Source organism: Nilaparvata lugens, chromosome 10 (assembly GCF_014356525.2).
Source record: "Nilaparvata lugens isolate BPH chromosome 10, ASM1435652v1, whole genome shotgun sequence".
Taxonomy (NCBI): Eukaryota; Metazoa; Arthropoda; class Insecta; order Hemiptera; family Delphacidae; genus Nilaparvata; species Nilaparvata lugens.
Window position 1 is genome coordinate 4,609,167 of NC_052513.1, and position 25,142 is coordinate 4,634,308.

The 25,142-nt window shown below is 37.0% G+C and overlaps 2 protein-coding genes across 2 annotated transcripts in view; both read left to right on the plus strand.

Annotated features, from left to right (window-relative positions):
* The first annotated feature begins 3,097 nt into the window (after positions 1 to 3,097).
* Positions 3,098 to 3,835, plus strand: LOC120353323 (palmitoyltransferase ZDHHC11). The gene has a single exon (XM_039436592.1). It carries the CDS (start codon positions 3,098 to 3,100, stop codon positions 3,833 to 3,835), a length of 738 nt encoding a protein of 245 aa, XP_039292526.1.
* A 1,143-nt stretch (positions 3,836 to 4,978) lies between these two features.
* LOC120348712 (tRNA-dihydrouridine(16/17) synthase [NAD(P)(+)]-like) overlaps positions 4,979 to 25,142 on the plus strand; it is an 89,916-nt gene continuing 69,752 nt past the window's right edge. Inside the window, 1 exon segment of the mRNA XM_039436127.1 lies at positions 4,979 to 6,722. Within this exon segment, the coding sequence (XP_039292061.1) occupies positions 6,628 to 6,722 (95 nt within the window). The 5' untranslated portion in view covers positions 4,979 to 6,627.

The window sequence follows — 25,142 nt, forward strand, 5'->3', positions numbered from 1 at the left end:
AATCCACAATTTTTTAGTTAATAATGAGAATATAGTCAGAGATTACTCTTTTAATCTATTCTTTATTCTGGGTTTTGTGTTTCTTCCAAAAGCTATGCAGGCCTAGTGTTCTATGACTTGAGTAAAGCATATGACGTTGTACGCCATGAAATTTTGCTGAAAAATTGTGTCATCTAGGCGTGCATGGAAAGTCCCTCAAGCTGATGAAGTCGTGAGTGAGCTTAAACAAACTGTTACCTTGATACCAATAAAGAATTCTCCATGCCTTGCCATGTAACCTAGGGAGTACCACAAGGTTCATTATTGGGATCATTGCTATTTCTTGTGATGATGAAATGCAGGTTTCAGCACTGATTCAAGAATAGTTTGCTATGCAGATGACACATCCATGCTCTTGACAAATTCTGACATTACAACTCTGAGAGAAAAGATGTCTACTTGTCAAGAACAAGTCAGCCTATATTTCAGGGCAAATAACTTATTCTCAATAGTGGAAAGGCACAAGAAATGATCCTAGGCTTGTGATAAGTAGATGAGAGGAATGTGAAGATTCTTTATATACACCTTGACCAAAGGCTAACATGGGTCCCTCATATTGATTACTTATGTTCTAGACTGAACTGAGTTTTGTATCTCCTTCGTAGATTGAAGGAATGTGTTCTTAAAAATTACCTGAGAAAGACATATTTTGTTTTCTTTCAAAGCACTTTTTCGTAAGGTCTCTCTCTCTCTCTCTCTCTCTCTCTCTCTCTCTCTCTCTCTCTCTCTCTCTCTCTCTTCTCTCTCTCTCTCTCTCTCTCTATGGGGCTGTGCTCCTGATACTCATAAAATCCTGCTGCTTCAAAAGAAGGCACTAAGAACTATTTCTGATGCTGACTTCTTGAAGCACTGCAAGCCATTGTTCATCAATAAAAAAATAATGACTGTTTATAGCTTGTTAGTTTTCATATTAGCTGTAAATGTAAAGAAAAATATAAATTTGTTTATATGATGGTAAGATATTCACCATTATACAAGAAATAGGCGACATTGTACTCTATACCAGACTTGGGAGAGTTCAGACGAATTCAAAATTAATTTCTTTAAAAATATTCAACTAGCTACACTTCAATGCGAGAGCAATGACAATAAATGCGTTCAAGAATAGATTAAAAAAACTTCTAACGGAAAATCCTCTTTATTCACTAGCTGAGTATTTTAATATGGATGAGGGAATATTTAACAATAATTGTTTCTAAATAATATATATTTATATTTGCTATTGACATTAGACTTTCAATTTTTGTATTATCGTGCATAGAATTTGAGTAATTGACATTTATGCTTGGATCTTAATTTAATTTATGGTTGACGTTTCCAATTGTATATTGTGTATACTTAAAGGAACAGACTCTATTCTATCCTACAGAGCTTTTGTTGTTTATTAATGGGATGAAAATTAACCGACAAGAAAACTGCTCTAAACTGTCTTTCCTCTATCCTAAGTTCTCTCAATTCGGTTCCCGTAATTCTAAGTTCGGTAAGTATCTGCTTCATATTCTTTATTGAAATGGTTCACACTTTCATTTAAAAAATAATTTTCATCTTTCAATTTTGAATCATTTGAAAACAATCAGAAACCAACTGAACCCTCTGAACATAATAACTGAATCTACAACATCAACTCCTTTCATCTAATCCAGTTCAAGTGGATGAAATCCAAATTTTGAGTGAATCACTCTCATTTTGTTCAACAACAGTAATCTGATTGAATAAATTAATAATTGTTGCTCGTATCTTTGGTGGATCGTGACTGTGGGGTCGAAGGCATGAAATTAGAGCATTTGCGTGTGGGATAATGATAGTGCTGCCAAATTGTCAGGAATTGGAGTGTGCGATTTTCCAATTTCATTGAATTAAATCAATAATCATGTGGTTTCGGGCGTTCAATTTCACGAAAAGCTTATGCATTATAGTAATAATGAGAACGAGATTAACTATTTTGGAATGGGAAAAAATGTAGGCAATTCATTTGTTGAATTTGATAATGTACATTATCAACATTTTTATAATGATTGAACCATTGGTTTGGATTTAAGTTCGATTTAGTTAAATACGATACTTTTTATTTATATCAGTGTAGCTTTATTTGTTGAATTTGATATTGATTGAACCATTGATTTGGATTTACGTTCGATTTAGTTAAATACGATACTTTTTATTTATATAAGTGTAGCTTCCAGCAGTGTAGCGAGTTGATTATTATTTGACTGGTACTGTATCTTTCCAGTTCTGGTGACATTACTATTTACTTATGGTTATTCATTTGTTCAATTCAATTGTTTATTCAAGCATTTATCATTCACAACTTCCAGAAAGTACCACAGGCTCCGCTGTTCCAATACTAATTCATATGACAGTTCAAATCTATTATACTGTGTCATTTGTTCAATTCAATCGTTTATTCAAGCATTTATCATTCACAACTTCCAGAAAGTACCACAGGCTCCGCTGTTCCAATACTAATTCATATGACAGTTCAAATCTATTATACTGTGTCTAGATATTGGCCCAGCAGATCAATGAAGTTTCAATTATTATCAATCTTGTTCAAATCTGTATCTGTCCGCTAAGGCCGGGATCGGCAATTTAGAATATACTTCATAAAAAAGTGTGGCTCGAGAAAATATCTTGGCCAAGTAAGGGATCGCTGTGATTTTATTCATATAATTTAAATCATATATCTCTTCATTTATCTAAAATAAACTTGCAACTTGCAAGTGAGTGTATATAGGCTATGTGACTGTTTTTTATATAGATTAAATCATATCCCTTTTCATTTATCCAAAATTAACTAGCAATTTGCCAGGGAGTATGTGAGCGGCTGTGATTGTCATTTGAACAAAGCAGAGCGGGCTGTGCATTATTACAGCAGCAGCAGCAGCTGGCGAATTGCGCGCTGCTGTCTGTTGGGTGAAATATGAGTGGCGATGTGCGCAAGCGCGCAAGGGGGTCGATAGGCGGCGGTGGCGCGTCCGTGAGTCAGTCGGTGAGCGAGCGTGGCGCAAGAAGGATGTGTGTCGAGTGTGTTGGGTGATCACCGCGTCATGCTAGCACGATGTCTTCGAGCTGCTGCTCTTCGGGGGCCGAGGGGGGCGAGAGGCGCAAATGGAGACGACTGCACGGCCTGCAGCCACCGCTGCATCCACAACAGGTTGTCGGTTGGGTCGCGTTGTTTGTGTTTGGAGTGGCGTCGTTCTGTGTGCTCGTACCCTCGTGTGCTTCCGTCTTGCGTGCTCCGTTATCGGCGATCCTGGCCGCACTGTTCGTTCTCCACGTGGTCGCCCACCTGGCCGCGTTGCTCCTGGACCCGGCCGACCCTGAGCTGCGTCGCTTGGGTCCAGCATCCTCAGCCGTGCCTGAGTTTGACCGCTCCCGGCACGCACACGTCATCGAGAACGGCCGCTGTCACCTGTGCAACATCGAGACCTCCTCCCCGCGCACCAAGCACTGCAGCGTCTGCAACAAATGCGTGGGCCGCTTCGACCATCACTGCAAGTGGCTCAACCACTGTGTCGGCGGACGCAACTACGCCGCGTTCCTGGTCTGTGTGGTGTCGGCCGTCTGTGCCTGCACCGTCATCCTGGGCATCTGTGTCTCCGAACTAGTCCTCCTCCACATCGACACCACCCGACTCGACCCCGACTGGCTTCCCCAACGTCCCACCACCCTTCCTCCTCAGATCTTCCTGATCGTGGTCTCCCTGGTGGGCGCCCTTGCAGGGGTAGCCGCCGCTCTCCTCCTCCACCTCTGCCTCTTCCACATCTACATCTCCGTCCTGGGCATCACCACCTGAGTAATTTCAATGGATTAATTCTGGAATAACTTTTCATATTATTTATACCGGTACGAGTAGGTCTAACCTATACGGGTAGACTAACTGAAGCATGGATGAAGTCTAGGATGGTTAGTTATCAACTTTTAAAATGTCATTTCAGGTATTTTAATTTGTGTTTCTCATACGGTAATGTTTAAAAATTATTTCATCATTTCAAAAATACATTTTTAATCAATTATACGACTTGAATTATCTGTACTGAAGTATTTTGATGGAATGAAGAAAAAAATGGCGGCTGAGAATTTTTTGTTCAGTTTCGTACAGTCACTGTCAAAAGTAAATATAAAATATTCTGGCAAATAGACAACTTTGCAAAGCGAGAGAGAGATAGTGCTATCTGTTTTGTTGTATGATAGAAAAGGACAGCAACAGTATTGTCAATCGTACACTGCCATTATAATGTGAACCTCACTATAGTGAGTTGATTATTATTTGACTGGTACTGTATCTTTCCAGTTCTGGTGACATTACTATTTACTTATGGTTATTCATTTCCTCAATTCAATCGTTTATTCAAGCATTTATCATTCACAACTTCCAGAAAGTACCACAGGCCTCCACTGTTCCAATACTAATTCATATGACAGTTCAAATCTATTATACTGTGTCTGGATATTGGCCCAGCAGATCAATAAAGTTTCAATTATTATCAATCTTTCAACGATTGATCAAATTTCTATCTGTCCGCTAAGGCCGGGACCGGCAATTTAGCATATACTTCATAAAAAAGTGTGGCTCGAGAAAATATCTTGGCCGAGTCAGGGATCGCTGTGATTTTATTCATATATTCCAAGTCATTATATCTTCATTTATCTAAAATAAACTTGCAACTTGCAAGTGAGTGTATATAGGCTATGTGACTGTTTTTTATATAGATTAAATCATATCCCTTTTCATTTATCCAAAATTAACTAGCTATTTGCCAGGGAGTATGTGAGCGGCTGTGATTGTCATTTGAACAAAGCAGAGCGGGCTGTGCATTATTACAGGAGCAGCAGCAGCTGGCGAATTGCGCGCTGCTGTCTGTTGGGTGAAATATGAGTGGCGATGTGCGCAAGCGCGCAAGGGGGTCGATAGGCGGCGGTGGCGCGTCCGTGAGTCAGTCGGTGAGCGAGCGTGGCGCAAGAAGGATGTGTGTCGAGTGTGTTGGGTGATCACCGCGTCATGCTAGCACGATGTCTTCGAGCTGCTGCTCTTCGGGGGCCGAGGGGGGCGAGAGGCGCAAATGGAGACGACTGCACGGCCTGCAGCCACCGCTGCATCCACAACAGGTTGTCGGTTGGGTCGCGTTGTTTGTGTTTGGAGTGGCGTCGTTCTGTGTGCTCGTACCCTCGTGTGCTTCCGTCTTGCGTGCTCCGTTATCGGCGATCCTGGCCGCACTGTTCGTTCTCCACGTGGTCGCCCACCTGGCCGCGTTGCTCCTGGACCCGGCCGACCCTGAGCTGCGTCGCTTGGGTCCAGCATCCTCAGCCGTGCCTGAGTTTGACCGCTCCCGGCACGCACACGTCATCGAGAACGGCCGCTGTCACCTGTGCAACATCGAGACCTCCTCCCCGCGCACCAAGCACTGCAGCGTCTGCAACAAATGCGTGGGCCGCTTCGACCATCACTGCAAGTGGCTCAACCACTGTGTCGGCGGACGCAACTACGCCGCGTTCCTGGTCTGTGTCGTGTCGGCCGTTTGTGCCTGCACCGTCATCCTGGGCATCTGTGTCTCCGAACTAGTCCTCCTCCACATCGACACCACCCGACTCGACCCCGACTGGCTTCCCCAACGTCCCACCACCCTTCCTCCTCAGATCTTCCTGATCGTGGTCTCCCTGGTGGGCGCCCTTGCAGGGGTAGCCGCCGCTCTCCTCCTCCACCTCTGCCTCTTCCACATCTACATCTCCGTCCTGGGCATCACCACCTACGAGTACATCCGCAACTACCGACAGATGTCCACACAAAACCAACGCCAACAACAGCAACAACGTAACCATATCGGCAAGAAAACAACTCACAACAAAGACACCAGGTGTTGTGGTTGGGGAGGTCGTGCTACGAAAAATCAGCGTGATAAGCCCGATCTTGAGAAAGGCATTAGTAATGGTAGAAGGTGTTCAGTAGAAACTGTAGAGGGTGCGTTGAATCGCCAAGATTGTCTTCCGAACAACACGAACGGTGTGAACAAGTCTTCCAGTGAGACGACAGTGAGTAGTAGTGTAAAAGTGATGAGTGACAGGACGCGAATCAAGCCCGTTGTGTCGAGGCGAGCTTGTAACGGGTGTAAATATTGTAAAGCGGGGGGTGCTGGTAGTTCCTCGACGGGACGGGGGTGGTTTGGATGGGGTGTGTGTGGGAGTGGGGAAACATCACAACAACGGGTAGTGTCCGGGAAAGGGGGTTCGGTTGTGCCATCGCAATCTGTGCCAAGACGAAACCAGGTGCGACCGACCACATCGGAATCTCCCCCTAGGAGGAGTGCTTCTTTGCCTGCCCTCCCTCCCCCAACCCGTCGTCAGATGCAGGCCGTGTCCTTGAAGGAGTTGGGCGATGTTTTGGAGTATGTACAGCGACAACAGCCGCGACGAGCCGCTCCCATCGCGTTGAATCGCCGCTACGTGCGTCGCAAGTCGATTGCCACCCTCAGACATACGATGTCCCCCACCTTGTCGCCGATCCATGAGTCGGGGCTCTCTAATCCGGGGACGCCCCGGGCACCGCGACAGGGTGTGTGGCTGTCGAAGCCCCCCTCTCAGTAGCACTACATGCAGCCGCCCACCCCTCAGCTCCACCCCTTTCCCTCCTCACACGACAATACTCTCACAACATGTGTTCACTACAAGACTTCACCGCAAATAAGGTAAATCAAAACACATCCAATTTTATTGCCTTGAAATTGAATCCCAAATTGAAAAAATTAATCCTAAGAAAATGCCAAAAAATTGAATTGATCATTACAACATTTACAATATTAATCCAACCAATATGAAATATAACCTACCTTTTGGAAATGTTATTGTTTATCAAAATTAAGATAAAAACGGTTATGGAGTAAGCCTGTTGGTCTCTCTCAGTCAAATTATCTATTATATAGAACGGTTACTGAGAGATCTAAGTTTCTAATTCTCTCGGGTATATGTGACCTGCAAAAAATAAATTATCTTAGGCTTCGATTTCATTAACAGTGTTTTGGAACGCAACTGAAATAGTAAGATCAATACTATTCTATTCTATCATCATACTATAATAGAAATAATTCAAATGTTGATGAGACAGGAGGAACTACCCATAAGGGCTTCCTCACCGATAGGAAACAATAATAATATTCAAACAAGAGATTATCATGGTGATGATCTGAAACTCAATTGGGCTGCAGATGAGATGATTATACCATAGAGGAACTGATATTTACTATTCAAATTCTTTTAGGCAATACTCTTATAACTATTCAATTTCACCCTGGTTATAAATTTTTTAGATTTTCTGAAGTTACGAAAAGTGTACAGTGTATAAATGTTGTGAAGTTGCATGGTTTGAATAATCTGTTTCTCTGAACTTCTTTAAATCTTATTTCTGGTTAGAATTTTTATAAATAATTGAAGGGATACAGAATGAGAGGGTTCTATCTTACGTTGAATGTTTCAAATTAAAATACTCGTGAATTTATTCCTGCCTTGTAGTAACTAAACCATTCATTTAACATTTCCATTTGTTCACCGTTAATGAATTACAAACAACACGACTTTGTTCATCATTAGCCAGCAAAACATTCACCGAAAATAACCAACCATTATTCGTGCGATTAGTTAAAAATACAGAGTTTAAAACTAATAGCATTTGCAGCTTGCAGCTCTCACAATTAAATCCTAATTGCAGTATTTAATACTAAAAAGACTGCACGTTTAAAGAGCTATGTAGTATTTTTATTCAGGGAACAAAACATCAACATTTATACCATACTAGTTCTGTGGAAGGAACTTCAACTGAAATCGTTGTAGTAATTAGCAGCAATAAATCATTCAAATGATAAGGTTGTCTAATTACTAGAGTTTCAAGTTGTTAGAAAAGTTGAAATCGACCTTAGAAAATCCTACGAAAACAATGTTGTTAGGATACAATGAGGAAAGGAAAAGGTTGATTTTTGCTTTATAACTTGTGCAAAAATCATGTGATATATGATTGACGGCTATGAATCTTTTCGAATCGCAACAAAACTTATCTTTCTTACATCTCCCCAGATGTCACGTGAAGTTTTGAAAGGTTTAAACTTCAACAATTCAAAATTTATGTCACCACTTGTTGTGTAATTATGGTAATGAGACTGTACTTCCCATAGTCTTGCGACTCTGGTTAGTCACAAATAAGATTAATAAATTAAGTTTTGTTACTGAAGGTCAGTCTTGTAATATGTGTTATTAATATTCAAAACAAGTACATTTCCGAATTTCTTGTTTGCGACGTTCAAGTAACAAGTACTTGATTTTCTTATCACTTATTCAGAACATGCAGTTTGAAGTTATGAAATATGAAGTTTTTAATTGGTGTTCGACAGTTCAATGTCAAATTGTCATAGCTGCTCTGCCTTGAAAGGAAAAAATGACTATTATTGATTAATTTAATTTTATAAAGCTTTAAATGCAATATGCCAGATTTGAAAGCAATATCATCCATTTCATTTTACTGTCCACTACTGTTGACGAACTTCATTGAAGGAATACAACAAAATTTGAAAAGTTATATTGCTCAAAATATCAATGTATTTGGATGAACGTTAATTTTATTCTAATGTAAAATTGTTGATGTGGTTCTCATTGTGTTCCAAGCACATTTAAGCAAACTTAACAATCATTAAAACAATATGCTGTGATGATTGAAATGTAATTTCAAATAAATCAAATATTTGAGTTGTCAACAGTGACAGTGTCGAAGTCTCTCATTGAAACTTGTTTCTCAAGCATTTTAGCAAGGTCTTTTACATGAATCCTCTGCATTGTAAAAAAGAAGAATTACTCCTACAATTTCCCACAATCCTACATAATATAAGCTTCATATTATTTTAATGGTGCAGGCCTGAAGGCTATATACATTTCATTCATTTATTGTACAAAACACTATAATCATAATATAATTATGTCATTGGAGGAAAAAGTAGGCTGAGTCTGTATCTGATCTTTAAATTATATTTTGGTTCCAATTCAATCCTATTGATTTATCTATTCGTACTTATTTGGACACCTATATTAAATTAATAAAGATGTATTAATTATCATTCAATTAATTATTATACATTTGTACAATATTCGCGTATTAGATTATATAACTATTTTAACATTGATGAATCATCCAATCCATCAAAATGGTACTGTATTAGCAATAGCACTTCACAATCATGTAGACAGACCGCTCAACACGAATACCTCTACCCAGCTCTAGTTTCTTTTTATCTCTGTTGACTGAGTTCAGAAATGGCATCTCAATAGAAGCGAGCTCTTATCTCTAGGATGAACAATAGTCGCTCCATTCAATTGTATTTCTTTGTTTCATGTCTCTCGCGTTATGTACATTGTAATTATTTAATAAATGGAACAAGTGCCGAACTAACCTGAGCGGCTTTCAATTACTGTTACATTTTTCTACAAGTTCGACTGTGTGTGGAAAATTTTTGTAGCGTGAAATGAGAAAACGCCAACGTAATTATTGTTCTAGAGAGCTGCTTTCTATCGTGTGATTATCTGCAACTGAAGCAGTGTTCTTCTTGATCCTAACCAGAAAATTTATGTAAGGCGTGTTGGGTAATTAGTTTGGTGGCGTATGTGTTGGAGAGTTTGATTAATTGTTGTCCTGTTTCCTTCATATATGAGAAATGTTACTTGGGGATTGAAATTGCTTTCATCTCGAGACAAAACTAGTTAATTCCCAGTCTTGCTTGTTCCGATTGTTGAAGTTTGTCTTGACTTACTTTTTCTGCTTATTTATTTATGAGTTAGCTCTATCACAAAAAGTCCTCATCATTCCAGATTAATGTGATGATTGTTCTCAAAATGAAACGTACTCATTTTCTGTAATATTCTCTCTTCTATAGTATGTTCAACGAAACGATGGAGTGATATGTGAACAATGAATATTGTGATTGGTAAAATTATCAGATGAAAAGACTTCAGGTTGATTTTATATATGTCCATTCAATATTGTTTCAATATTTCAACCTCTTTAAACCTATATAAATCAATATTTCAGGCATTCAGCTGATAATTTCACCAACCAAAAAAGGCTTTGATTACATATCACTCCGTCTTCTCGCTGAACAGAATATACTCGTATAGTTTTAATTCCGAACTTTGATTTACTCATTTCTTATTGGTAGGGTCCCAATTTTCATCAATGATTCTCTCTGCATTACCAAGATCTACTAGCAGTATAATCAGTGATGATTCTAAAGGAGGTCCAAAACGATCAATCGGCTTCATCGAACGATCTAGTCAATCGATTGACGCATGATTCAATCAATCTTAATTAGTCCTTCAATCCTTTGATCAAAACCTTCTCCTCATAAGAAATGAGATCAGCTGTTCGTTCGGTGGTGGTTGTTTTTTTAGCAACTGTGTTGATTTTTGGTGGTGAAATCCATGGTTTTTACATACTGACTGAAGCAATAATTAATGAGAATTATCCTAGACGATCAATAGTCTCGTTCAACTGCTTGAGTCAAAGTTTCTATCAATAACCATCAAGTTTTGCTTCAAGCTTCAAAAGGGTTCCTACACGGTCAATCACGTTTGAGTCAATCTATAATAAATTATGGATTGAATGAAGCTATAGATCAAAATGATTGGCCGTGTATTGTCAGGTCCACCATACAATTATTGGCAGTGGGGAAAGATAGGACAACAACATTGCCGATTCTCTGCCTTGCCACTGACACTGATACCGGTTTATCTGATGTAATATTAACTGTTCATTTTTGTACATAATAATCAATAAAATTTTATTCGCTAAGAAATATGCTTCTCAACACTATAAAATAATGAATTTCCATGATTGAGATTAAATATTTTGTTAATCATATTTCTACATTGTTAAAAAACGATGTGGCAACGTCGCGGAGCTAGAAAAGGATATCGCTATCTGCTTTGACGAATGATAGACAAGGATAGCACCACCAATGTTAATCAAATTCTGCCGTTATAACGTGGACCTCACTGTAGGGCCTCCTTAATATCATTCACACACCTCTGAACAACTCCCAACGCCAATCCATATAACAGATGCTATGAAGGAAAGCATAAAATTTGCTATGAAACTAAACCTATCAATCTAGAGCCCAAACTGTGGAGAGGATGAAACCTTAACTTTCAACGCCCTAAATGTATCCAATCAGAGTGCAAATAGCGCTATTCATGCCTCACTATTTTATCAATAGGACTAGGATTTCCTTTTAGAACCGACTGACTGTGAGTAACATGGCTCTGTTGTTTATGGCATGAAGATTGCCTCCCATGATCTCCCTGGATGCGTTTGCAATATTTATGACTCGGTTTACAGTGCTTTCTATTTGCAGTAGCGACTTTCCTAAAGTATTGGCAATGAAAAGGAAGTGGATTTTGTACTGAATATTTCCCATTTCCTCGTTTTAGCTCGGCTATTAAATGAACGGCCACTATATATTTCCGGGCCAACCGGAATATATTTCTTTCTCCCTGGTCTTTCTTTCTCTCACTGCCCCCATAAGCTAATTCTCTCATACTCCACTCAACAACTTCTTGAGTTTCTCTCATATTTGTCTGTCTCTATTCCATCTCTATTCCTCTTAGACTTCTGGACTTTTCATTGTTTCTTTTCCTTCTGATTGATCCTTATTCCCCTTTTTATGGATTTTTCTCTACTACAGCTCCTTCTCCTCCGTATCCTTCTTTCCCACCTCTCCTTTTTCTCCTCCTCATCTTCCTAAACTTTTTAGTCCCACTGCTTAACTTTTTTGTTTCTATTCTTCGTCTTTCTCCTTGCTCTTCCTCAACTCTACTTTCTTACTCTTGACATTCCTGTTCAATGGTTTACAGCACCTCTCGTATTTTATCCATCCTTTACTTATTCTATAGTAGTATGATGAATAGGAATCTTGTCCAGAGTGACTGGAATAATCGAAATAAATGGCAGATGGGATGCGAGAAACGGCTAGAGCTGTATTTTACGGATTCTATCTATCCTTAACTCCTTCTTCCCCCATTTATCACTTTCTCCACTCCTTCATCTCTTTTCCTCGCACTATCTCTCCTTCACCCCTCAATCTTCAATCGATCAATTAACCTTCTTGTTAATTTCTCCTTCCCGCCTTTCCAATCTCTCTCTCTCAACCTCCGATTTTCTCTAGTTTCCTTCCTCTAAATCTCACTCCTGAATCTTATTCTGATCTTGATCATCAATTTCCCCTCCCTCCACTTATTATTCTCCTCCCTCTTCTACTTATTCACTTATTCTTATTTTTGATCATCAACTCCCTCTCCTCCCTCTTTTCATTAGAATGTACAATATCTTGAATGAATGAGCGTTTATTCCTCATCCAATAAAAATACTCTCATTTTCATCACAAAGCCTTCATTATGTTTTTCATGGATAATCATGGACAGTATCTTCATTTTCCTCTCCCTTGCGATCTCCACTTTCTCCTTATCAGTTCGCTTTCATGGTCAGATGGCAGAAAAAGTAATTTGGCCCGAGTTCTACTGCTATGTAATTACTGAAATGGCCGCTATCGGTCTCTGTAACTGCTTTAATCACTCACTTGTAGTAATAAGGCTCAAGTCGACAACATTCAAGATGTCTGTCTCCTAAACAATGTTGAGCCCCCTTTTCAGTTTCAGTTTTTCCAAAATGTTGAAATTCAAATATAATTTATTCACAAATCAAAATACTTCACAAAAAACAAGATGCCTGTCTCCTGTAAACAATATTGAGTCTCCTTTCCAGTTTTAGTACTTCCAAATTGTTGAAATTCAAATGTCATATTTATTCACAAATCAAAATGCATTACAATGAGAAAATACTTTAAAAACAAAATTGTGAATCTATTCTCTTCCCTTTTCTTCCCTTTACTTCCCATTTTCTTCTCCTCTTTACCCTTCTTTCGTTACTTTTATACCCTCTACCTGCCTATTACATGGGAAACCATAGTTGGCTAGGTATTTTCCCTCCTTTCTTTCTTTTCAGCACACTTTTGTATTTAATTAGAAATTTATTTTTGATTGTGATTTTTTGTGTTTTGATTTCTTTTATTGTGTTGATTGGAATAAAAATTGATTGATTGACTCTCCACATAGACGAATCTGTGTGTGAGGAAATTGTTCATTTGTTGAATTAACTAGAAATATTATTCTGGATAATTCAGATCTGAATGTTGGCACTACTTCAAGATTGATTCAAAAAATGAGATTGTTCAACCAAGTACCTAATCAATTTCTTAATGATCTTGTTCCATCATGAACAGTATTCAATAATGGCAATTATCACTTGTACAAAGTATGAAATAGGACAGTCGCAAGACCCTCTGACATATTAGGCAAGGTGGGACCTTCCCGTAAGGGACTCCCCACCAACAAAAAGCTATTAATTTATTTGTTTTTACTATCAATGATCCTTCCAAACAATTCGTTTTAGTAATAACATCATTGGCGTTATTTCGTTACGATAACTTAGTGATAATTGTCACAACGATTTATTCATTTAAAAATGTTTTGATTATTATACAAGATTATTGGAAAATTGAATGAAACTAATAATTTCCTACCGCTGTTTGTTAGTTATTTTTAATCCATTGACAATTTATTATCGATTATATTTGTAGAGAAATCCTACAATATCAATTGAAATGTTGTACAACTGAATCATTGAAAAATTGATCATTGAGATTCATGACCCCTTAAAAATGATAACTGATTATTCAGAGTTTCAATGATTCTGTGTTGGTAAAAGCATTAAAGTTTTATCGTAAAATATATTTTCCTATATTACCTGAATAGCATCACAAAAAAGAAACTCTACAAAGCAATTTTATTCTTCACACAAAACTGAGAAAATAGAAATTCATTTTTTGTAATCTGTTATGGTTAAAATTTCAGTGTATTGTAATTTTGTGTGTTTTTAAATATAATCTCAGTCATTAAGTTATGGTAATAGCTTTATACTCATCATGGTTTCATCTTCTATTCCATTCTGTCTCTCACACCATCTCACATTCTTTCTCCCTCTTATCTTATTCATACCAACTCACTCATTCCTTTTGCACTTCATATATCATCTCGACTCGCTGATCCTCTTTTGCATACACTCCAAACTCAAAGCCACTCTTATATCATTCATTTTTCTCATATCACATTTTCTTTCTCTTTCCAGTGCAATGCTCCCCTCAACACCTTTCTCATTTTATTATAGTTCTTGCTCTGTTTCTCACACAAACAATAATCATAAATTTTGTTTCCTCTTCATAAAATCTCCGCCACTTTTCTAGTCCTTCCATCTCGTTTACTATGTGTGTTTTCTCTCTTCTCTCTGTCCTCATTTATCGTCCATTTCCAGTTTTCTGTTTCGTTCTACTCCTTCATTATATTTTTCATCTTGTTCCTCCCCGTTCTACGTTCTGTTTTACTTCTTCCTTTCTGTACGTTCTACTCATTCTTATTCTCCATATCTTTTACTTTTTCTCTTCTTCCTAGGCATCCTCTTGCTTTCTTTTATCTGCATACTCTTTTCCTCCCGTGTCATCTTCTAATAATTATTCATTCTTCTCTTCTTTCTTCCTCCTCTCTTGTCTTATTCTTCTCCATATTTTCTAGTTCTCGCCCTCCACTCTTCTCATCATCATTTCTCTACTCCTTTGGATTCTTAATACAGCTTCCTCCATAATTCATCTTTTTATCATCATATTCTTTTTTTTAAATTTCCTTCAACTCCTCCCCTTCCTCATTCTTTCTATTCGTCTTCTCCTTTTTTCTTCTCTTGCTCTGGTTCCATCCATTCATCCTTCTTTGTATATTCATCGTCCTCCTGCTCCTATTTTTCCCCTATTCCTTCTTTTCAAACTGAAACTACTACCTCTACTATCACATTATCCTCTCACCCTCTCTCTTCCATCATATTATGCTTTCTATTCCTCGCTCCCTTTCACCCGTTTTCCCCCTACTTAGAACCAAAACTACTACTTTTATTACAACTTCTCCTCTTCTCCCTCTTTCTCTCTTTTTATCCTATTATGCTTTTCCATATAGCCCACTTTTGGGTACAATTCTCTCTCTCTCCCTGTGGTCAAGTGGTAGAGTGGACATTACTGTCCAAACTTTGCCACGTCATCAAATAAGAAAAGTATTTCTGTTCTCTCTCCAATCTGCTTTACTCTTTCTCTTCCCATTCTTACACAATCATAGACTTTTGGTTCCTTTCCCTTTCTTTATTTCTTTCTCTCAATCTCTCTCAATCTATGTATTGTAACATACATAAATAAAGAAATCTAATCTAATCTCTCTCTCATATTAGAAAAAAAAATAAACGCAGCTATTCTATTCTATTCTCTCTCTCTCTCTCTCTCTCTCTATCTCTCTTTCATTATTACACATAGACCTTTGGTTCCTTTCCCTTTCTTTCTTCCTCTCAATCTCCCTCTCATATCCTTCACTCCTACTTGACATTATTGCACATATACTTTACTTCTGTTCGTTCTCCTTTCTTCCTATATCGCTCTCTTCCACTCTCTATATCTCTCTCGCATCTCCTTCACTCCTACTGGCTATTATTGGACCCTTCAAATACATGATGTGAGGAGTTGAGAATGTAAGTGTGTAGTAGTGAGCAGTGAGCAGCCACAGGGGAACGTGACTCAAATTCGTTGTGCCTCAAATGATGGCTGTTCGTTTTCTGATACCCTATTTCCCCCCCCCCCCTCTTCCTCCTCCAACCCTCATCATGCTAAACTGCGGCCATACGTCTTTGTCAAATATTCCGCGACGCCAATCCTTTTTCATCCCTCCTACGTTCACCGCATTCCGTGTTCTTCTCCCTTATTTGATTTTTCTTCTTCTTCACCTCATCATCACTGTTGCCTCTTACCTCCTCTTCTTTTCTCCTTTCTCCTTCTCCTTCACCACCTCCTTTACTCCCCTCTCCCGTATCTAATCGAATTTCCTCCCCTTCTTTTTCCTTCTCCTTCTTTTTCCCCTTTCTCCTTCTCCTTCACCACCTCCTTTACTCCCCTCTCCCGTATCTAATCGAATTTCCTCCCCTTCTTTTTCCTTCTCCTTCTTTTTCCTTCTCCTTCTTTCCACCTATTCCTCCTCCTCCTCTTTTTCCTATTTCTCCTTCTTCACCACCTCCTCCATCCTCTTTCTCCCCTTCTCTTTTTCCTTCTCCTTCTTAAACACCTCCTCCACTCTTCTTTCTCCTCTTTTCTTATTCCTTCTCCTTCTTAAAAGGAGAATATGTACAATATTATTTTCTTCAATATTTGTAATTGAGTAATACTGATGCGGAACTGAAAATAATTATTTATTTCTTAAGTTTTATTTAATTTTATAATGTCAATTTTTGTAAATTTACCATAGGCAACAGCCTAGTAACAATTGTCAATAAATATCTTATCTTATCTTCTTCACCACCTCTTCCACTCGTCCTCTTCGTCATTCTCCTATTCTTTATTTACTACCTCCTCCACTTCTCTTTCTGCTAATCTCCACCTCCTTCTCCCTCTCATACGCCTTTTCTCCTCCTCCGCTTCCATTTTCTCCATCTCCTTATTCCTCTTTTTCGTCAGTCTCACCTCTAGATACTTCCTTTTTTCTCTGTAATAATTTCCCATCTACTTCTTTGCTTTGTTTCTTTTGACTCCTTCTCCTCTGTTGATTCCATTTTTTCCTCTCCGTTCTCACTCTTCATCTGTTTCTCTACTTCAATTTCATTTTCTTGTCCTCAATTATTCCCTTTTTACTTTCTCCATTTCTTCTTCCACCTTTTCTCCTTCTTGATTTCTGTCTATCCCAGTTTCTCCAGTTCTTCTTCCATCTTTTCTCCTTCTTGATTTCTGTCTATCCCAGTTTCACTCTCTTCACCTGTCCTTTCTCATCATTTCCTTCCTCCTCTCTTCATTCCATTTCTATCCCACATTCTATTTCTCTTCGCCTTTCTTCCTATTTTTCAAATTTATTTTTCTTTCTTGACACCTTATTATGCTCGTCTCTTCCCTCTCTCATTCTCTCTATTTCCCTTCCAGTCTCTTATATTTGTCTCCTTCTCCCTTATTCCTGGTCCTTGACCGCTCTTTTTCTCTTATCTCCTCATTCCTCTTTCGTGAAACTTCATCTCCAATCTTCTTTCTCTGTTTATATCCCAGCCTTCTACTATTTATATCTTATTCCATTCTCTCCTGTATTCTTATTTTCTACTCCATTCTCAATCCTGTTTCCTTTTCACACCTCCATTTCCTCAAAGATTTCTTCTCTCTCTCTTCTTTCTTTGGTAGAGAGTTAGTGGGAAGGATACTTCGAATATTCTTTCCGAAGAATGGACATTGATATGTCCAAAGCTCCGCCAATTTATGTAGATGCATAACAATATTATCTATTTTATCTATAGTTATTACAAATTTAGTTTTTTCATATCATATACAGTTCAATAATAATTATTTTCTTAGTTTATATTTTTTAAATTCATCTACAATTTTGCTGTATTGTAAGCTATTGTATATAAGTGTATAAGCCAGTATATATTGTAATCTACATAAATAAAGTACTCAATCAATCATCAATTCTATTGCACACATCTTCCTCCACCACTGCCCTCCCTTCCCTCCTCCTTCATCAACTTCTTCCATTCCATTCTCCCATGTATCCTCCTTTTCTACTTTCTTTTCAATCCTATCTCCTTCTCACACCACCTTCTTTCCTCAAAGATTTCCTCTCCCTCTCTCTTCTCTTGCACATATCCCCCGCCTCCACCACCATTCCACCCCCTTTCCATCCTCAACTTCTTTTGAATTTGGGATGAGGTGATTCGCGACGAGGGTTGATGAATTTGTGATGATGGGGTGGCAAGCGAGAAAAATTAACAGTCGTTTCAGGGGCGTGGCGGAAATCGGCAACTTGTGATTTAAGGCTTTCCATTCTTCTCACTTTCCTCTCGTTGAGAAAATTAACTAGAGTTGTTCACTAGTTTGCTAGATCACTAAAAAGTTCACTAGTGTAGTGTAAACTGGGAGCTTCTGCTATTCATGAGAAACATGTCAGTTGTATAGCGTTGTTTTATTGTTGTTTCTTATGGGATGTGTAAACGTGAAGATAGCAATAAAAGAACTTGTTGAAACAAGGAACAAAAATTTACAGTTAGTAGTGATAAAAGTCTCTTTATGAGGTGATATGATGATAATAAGTGTGATGATCTTTCGGTAGATTATTATCTTTCATAGGCCAGGTTGCATGAAAGTCTACTGAATTTAAAGGGTGATCAAATTACTGTTCTGGTCAGAACTGGTTTCTTCCACTTACTCATCTATACTTGGGTTGATTTGTACCTCATACTGTACATTTGCTTTCTGAGCTGATAGTAGCTATGGTGAAGTGGATTCCCCATTTTCTGTTAAGACCAAATACCTTAAAGATGCATAGACTCACATGCAGCGCTAGTGTCGTACTTGGAATTGGAATCGGCCATTGAGGGGGCAACCTATAAGATTATTACATACCAATGCCTTTGTAATCTATAATATCACAAATGTATAATATATAATATCTCGTGCTAAAATACCCCAATGGCGGCCTTCAATTTCAAGTATGAGATATCATTGAGAAGGCATAGGCTTCAATCTATATTTCATAGTGGGTCTATATTTCTTTAAGATCTTTGGTTAAGGCGACTTGTACACTGGAGTGTACATTGTCTGCTATCATTCAACAAGAACTATACAGGTAGCAGTGGCCTTTGTTCAGCTGTGGAGTTCTTGAAAAGTTGTATTTTGAGTGAGAGGTTAGGTCTGAATAGAGTGAAATCCATAAGTACACTATACTGTACACTGGGTCTGGGGAGGTTAAATGTCACAAGAACCAATCAGAGTAGCAGAAAACGTATTTAATTAACTCTCAATCACAGTTAAAATACAACAGACTTTTGTGCAACCGGGCCATTATCTCCATATATCTAATGATCTCAATCAAACTACTATCTATTATCTGGATGGTCTTTTATCAAATTATGCAGAAAATTATTTTCAAACTTGACAATCGTTTCACTGTTCTACTCCTCAAATTTCTTTCTGCTGCCTATGAAAGTCTCAACTCGGTTAACCACTTCTTTCATAAAAACCATTCCATTTATTATTCATATTTGAGGAATCTTTAAATACATAAGTATTATAATACATAAACTCAACATTATTGATCAATAGATTCAAGCTGGGTTCACACCAAAATTATTTAAAAAATATTAATAACTTAATCCTTATAGATTCTTAGATTGAACGGATCTTTACAAACACATATGCTCATCATGTGTATGATAAGTTATGTTCTTATGTTCAATCTAAATATCGGGGCACCGAGCTTCGCTCGTTATTTATTTATTGATAAACAGAATTCAATTCTTTAAAATGATTGGGGAAGGACTAACAGGCACAGTCCTAAACTGTTTCTTCCCCGAATTTTGATATATGCACTATAAATATTCTAAAAAGTAGGTTATGTTCCATACACTTGAATTCAGGTCAAATTTTCAGTCCAAATATTTGAAAACATAAAAGTTCTAATTTAGATTGTTTACATACCAAATTGAATAACAAAATAACACTCACTAATCACTCAGGACAGTAAAATAATTATTAACTTTGAATATTATGATACATACCATCTCATGTCAACAAAATCAGATTGCTGTATTTTTATCGAGTCAATTAAAATTTCTAGATTTCTCGCGAGATACGGTAAGCTAATTGATTACATAGCTGATCTCCCACACAGGCACACGCATCTTCTGTTATCTACAGACGACGAAATAATCATCTGTTTTTCCAAGGACCTATTTATCCTTTTAATGTCCTTCAGCGAGTTTTCCCAGGGATGAGATCTAGTGCAATCGAATTTTGATATCATAAACCTACTATATTCCAAATTTCGTGAAAATCATTAGAGCCGTTTTCGAGATCCGTTGAATATAAATAACCATATAACCAGATATAAAAATATAAACAGACATACAGAAAATGCTCGCTTAATATAATAGGATAGAATCTATAAGGATTAGGTTATTAATATTTTGTTAATAACTTTGGTGTAAACGCTGCTTAACTCATTGAGCTAACATCTAATAAAGTTGTACTCCAATTTATGCTCGTGATAGAGCACAATAGCAACTTTTGAAGTAACATCACGTTATATGACAACAGTTTTCCACGACATTGATCCAGTTAATCGAATCGTGGATGAAGTGTTACTACGCCGGAAGTAACAGCTGTTCCCAATTTATACCTGTTGTGTTGGTGCAAATACATCCATCACGCCCACACACCAAATTGATGTATTGTTACGGAAAGTGTCGAACCAGAAGGAATTCCTGAACTATTTTCTCAATAATAAGAGCTTTCAAAAATTGATTTTGTCAGCAGTTTATCATAGGCTTTTCATTGATCCATAATTGGTTTCCTCTTTGATTGCTTTTAAATGACTTTCAGCTTATCACCAAAATTTGGGCGGGAGATCAGAGAGAAAGTCGTACAAATAGAGAGCAGATATTTGCTCTTAAATAGAAAACAGAGTCGAACAAGAATCAATCTCATGTCGGATAATTTCCTTGTTTGGATTGTTTTTCTATCTACTATACTCCAGAAAAACATGTCATTACCAGTTGTACTTATGATATTGTCATTTATGACTCGTTGAAATTGTATTGATTCATTTTGATACATCAAGATAACATGTAGTTTTCTACCACTCAATATTGTAAAATCCGTAGAATATTTAAATCATAATTTCTTGAATAGAAAACAATTTGTCCATGGATTCATAAAACCTCTTATGATACAACCTAAATAATAATAATGGCTGGCTCAGGTCTGGTGTCAGAGATTTCAGGTCGCAACTGATCAATCTGTCATGACATGACTTAATGACTGCTTTTCAGGCAGCCGGGACCGACGGCCTAATAGAACCCTTCACCTATGTTCTTAAATCGTGAATACTTATACTTATTTTTATTTGTACTTTTTGAATACAAAAATATTCTCAATCTTTTTCTTATTTAAGTTATTCCCTGTTATTTTGAATGTGTAAATTGTAAATACCTGATTGATATATCTAGTTGCTACTCTTGTCAAAAACAATTTGCTAACTTTGAAGCTTTTTACACTTCAAACTATCATCATTCGGAGTTAAAATGCTCATTGCAGTACTCTATTCTACGGAGAAAGATAATGAAAAATTGAATGTTCTGAACAATTTACTTATTTATTTATTGGTATAAAGTTTCATTTATTTACAAACTATTTACCTATAATGTGGTGTCTTCTTAATCTTGAACTATACTATCACAAACTACTATAACCCATGGGTAATACAGTTACTGTACTATAACCTACTTTCTTAGTCATGAAAGAGTATGTTCATGATCCATATCACAACTACAATCACATTAGAGTCTGCAATATTTCATGTGGTTGTATTCACTAGATTTAAATTAAACTGCCAGCCTACAATGAAACGTGAATTTAACGACTGGATTTCATGCTGGAGAAAAAATAAATTCGGTACCACGCACCGTGCGGCCCTCGCTTTTGGCTAAAAACAGAACACTGTCAAGAAGTAGGAAAAGTTAATCGCATTCTGATACAGGTCCTGATCTTTTCTAACAATATCGCTTGGCTGGTATTCTTATAACTTTTGACGTATTGTGATTTTCCAGTGGAGCACAAGAAAAAGTCTTTGGATTGAAGTTACAGGTCACAGGTGAATGTACTGAATCCCTTTAATAATTTAGAAATTTTTATTTACATTTTTTACAACTATTTCATAGTACGGAACAGTACTTTCTATTTTCTTATCAGCTTTATCTTACTATTCAATGTTGGTACAAACTCTATTATCATTATCAGTAACCGCTTCCAAATTATACTTTTGTTATTCAAAATTATTCTACCTTTGATTTCTGATGTAGTCTTTGTATCTCCGTGTTTTTTCTGGTTTTCCAATTGTATATTCTTTCTTCCTCATATTATCCATTTGGTTTTGTTAGTCACTAAGTTTCTCTTTATTGGTTAGTGTCTAACGTCTCTCAAGATCATATCTGGAATATTTGGGCGTGTCTTGTCTCGGCCAATGGCAGTAGAGCTCAGCCTCTATTGGTCGACAGCTAATGACCAATCGTAGGTTTACCTACACTACATATTATGGTCCTCAATATTTGAGTTTTCAATTTACTAGAGATCGATAATGGTGTAACAAAAGAAACTAGTATCTCAAAATGTTTTAATAAAGCAGTAGGTTTGACACTTTAAAGTCGTATTCATAATATAATATGGATATTTACTACGACATCACCTCCCAAAAAATACAGTAAGTTTTATTTTGATTTTTAATGTTCATGATATTTAAATGTAATAGTATCCTATTAAAAGTTCGACAGAATCACTGTCGATGTTGTAGAACCGTTCCATAGTGAAATAAAAACTCTTATATATATTGTCAAATTCGACACAGCTTTATTTGGTACAGGACCATGGTTTCGTGACTACACCTTGAAAATGTGGTCAGCTTGAAAAATGTGACCGGTGTGGTTACGAAACCATTGTCCTGTACCAAATAAAACTGTGTAGAATTTGACAATATATGAGTGTTTTCATTTCAGTATCCTATTATTTGTAATCTAAATTTTTCTCTCATAGAATCTGTGCTATTAAGAAAAAAAGTCTGTTCTTGTGGAAATTCCAGTTGTGTCTTTGCTCTCCTTATGAATATTTCAATTACTGCTCATTCAATTATGTACGAGTAAAATACTATATTTAGCTAGTAACCAAAAACCAATAATAAAACTAGTTCTGAATTATTCATACTAGGTTATTTGAACGCAGATATTAATACGACTTTGAACTTGAAGAATACCAAATTATTGTATAATCTAGCATCCACTTCTTTGACTAAATTTAGTTGAATCTTCAAGCACTCAACCATACTTTTTACTTATTTCAAAAATGGAAATGTTGATACTATCCATAATGAAATGTTAACATAACCTTTATATGGATAATTTCTATCTAAATTTGGGAAAGGAACAGTTTTGGGCTTTCCTGTCCCACTCATTCATAATTGATAATGATATTGTATGTATCAATGTATAAATGGATAATGTATTAGAATGTAATACCAAGACACTGTATCAAATCAAATAAACATTTTTATTCACAATACAAACAATATTGAGGGTCCTGCCAAACCCGAAGGTTTTTCGGCGGGTGCCCAGTTACAAAAAAATACGAGTTACAAATATAAATAAACTTAGACAGAATAAATATTACACTTTAAAGATTTTAAAAGTATAAGATAAAAGAAAACAAATACAAATTGCAAAAAGAAAATAAGAAATATACATCAGATTTTGATAGAGAATTAATAAAAAAAGGGAAATAACGAAAATTTATTAGAAAGGAATGAAATAAAAAGGAAAGGGGAGAAATTGTTTTACACAACAGTAATAATATATTTTTATTGTTGAGGCAGGCGGCAGTGACAATAAAAAGAAAATTTTTTAAAACTTCAGCCAGCAAATATTGAAAAATTCCAATAATGTAAGAATTTTTTGTTTCTCATGGTGTATGAATTATTACAGTACTGAAATTTGCAGGCCTACAACCATAGAAGAACTATTTTATATTAGAATATATTTTTTCCATGATAGAACCAAATGATTAGAGCTATTTTAATCTTGTATATTCCAATGTTCAATGTGAAGAAATAAGTATACGTTCAACTTTCAACCTAAATAGACCTTGCTGGATATGAGTTCACTTCACCTGCTGCATGAATACGATCTCAGAAAATGTTATTCTTCTGAACAGCACACTTTAACCCCTTTTTAAAGCAGGTTGAGCTTTACCATCCGATGTTCATTGTTCGTTGAGGCTTTGTGTCAAGATACTCCAGTATTGAACATTTTGCTGCACTCTTCAAGAGTACGGTAGAGCACAGTACTCAGTGCACACTTTTGCGTGACGGTACTCTCTTTATCATGCGTAGAGTGGCTTTTTAAAAGCTCACTCTTCACTTCTTTCTCTCACACTATGTTTGTCTCTTTCATTCGAATATCTAGCACACGACGTTAACCCACTTCTCATGACTGCCCTTTTCCTTACCCCACTTCTTTTCGCTACCCTTTTGTTATGCGGCTAAGTGAAACACCTTAGCATCTGATAAGGGTGTGCCACAAACCTCTCCACCTTAATCGCACTTTCTGATTATTTAGGTGGGTGGTTTTCAGAAGCAGGTTAATGCCTGTTTATGGGGCCACGCGGAAAATCCGCATTCAATGTCTGTTGCTACTGAGTTTTCTTAAATAGAAATGAGACGCCTGGGTAAACTAGTCGCCTATTCGATAAGAGTTCAGCAGCTGTGTTCACGTAAACTTTTGTGTTAGGTTAGGTTAGGTTGCACATGATGTAATTGTTACTGTTTGTGTTTTACTCTCTTGTTGAGAATCTTCTATAAATTTACTACAGATTGCATCAATGAAGTATTTTTGAGTGTGGTACATTTCAGAACATTCATTCAATGATTTTCCAATGGGGATCTCTTAATAAAATATTCAGGTTATTATGGCTAACGATCTGATCCTCGATCATTGTCATTTACACATGTAAAAAGCCACAAGTGGGATAAAATTGTGTGTGGATGAAATCATCAACTCTACATATCCTGATGGTTGTTCTATTTTAAAGTAGGGTTCAATACATTTTTGGGTTTTTAATAATTGTCTGCATTGTCTATGAATGAATGAATTAATGAGATCCCAAAGTAAAGAGATAGAATGAGAAAAAACATTCACGAATTAATATTTTCATTATACCGGGTGACCCAGAATAACGGGAACATTTGAAAACGCCATAAAACATTAGTGGGGAGGGCAAAAATGATTTTATTCAGTAAAGTTCAAGGCTTGCCATTTGAGAATTATTAATAACATCTATCAGTTTTTGACAATTACTTCTTCAAGATGGCTTCCTCCTGCATGAATACAATCTTGAAATCTGTGTTGAGATTCCTGAACGATTGCT

What these genes read in the sequence shown, in the direction of transcription:
- LOC120353323 (XM_039436592.1), top strand. Translation starts at nt 3,098, where the DNA reads ATGTCTTCGAGCTGCTGCTCTTCGGGGGCCGAGGGGGGCGAGAGGCGC.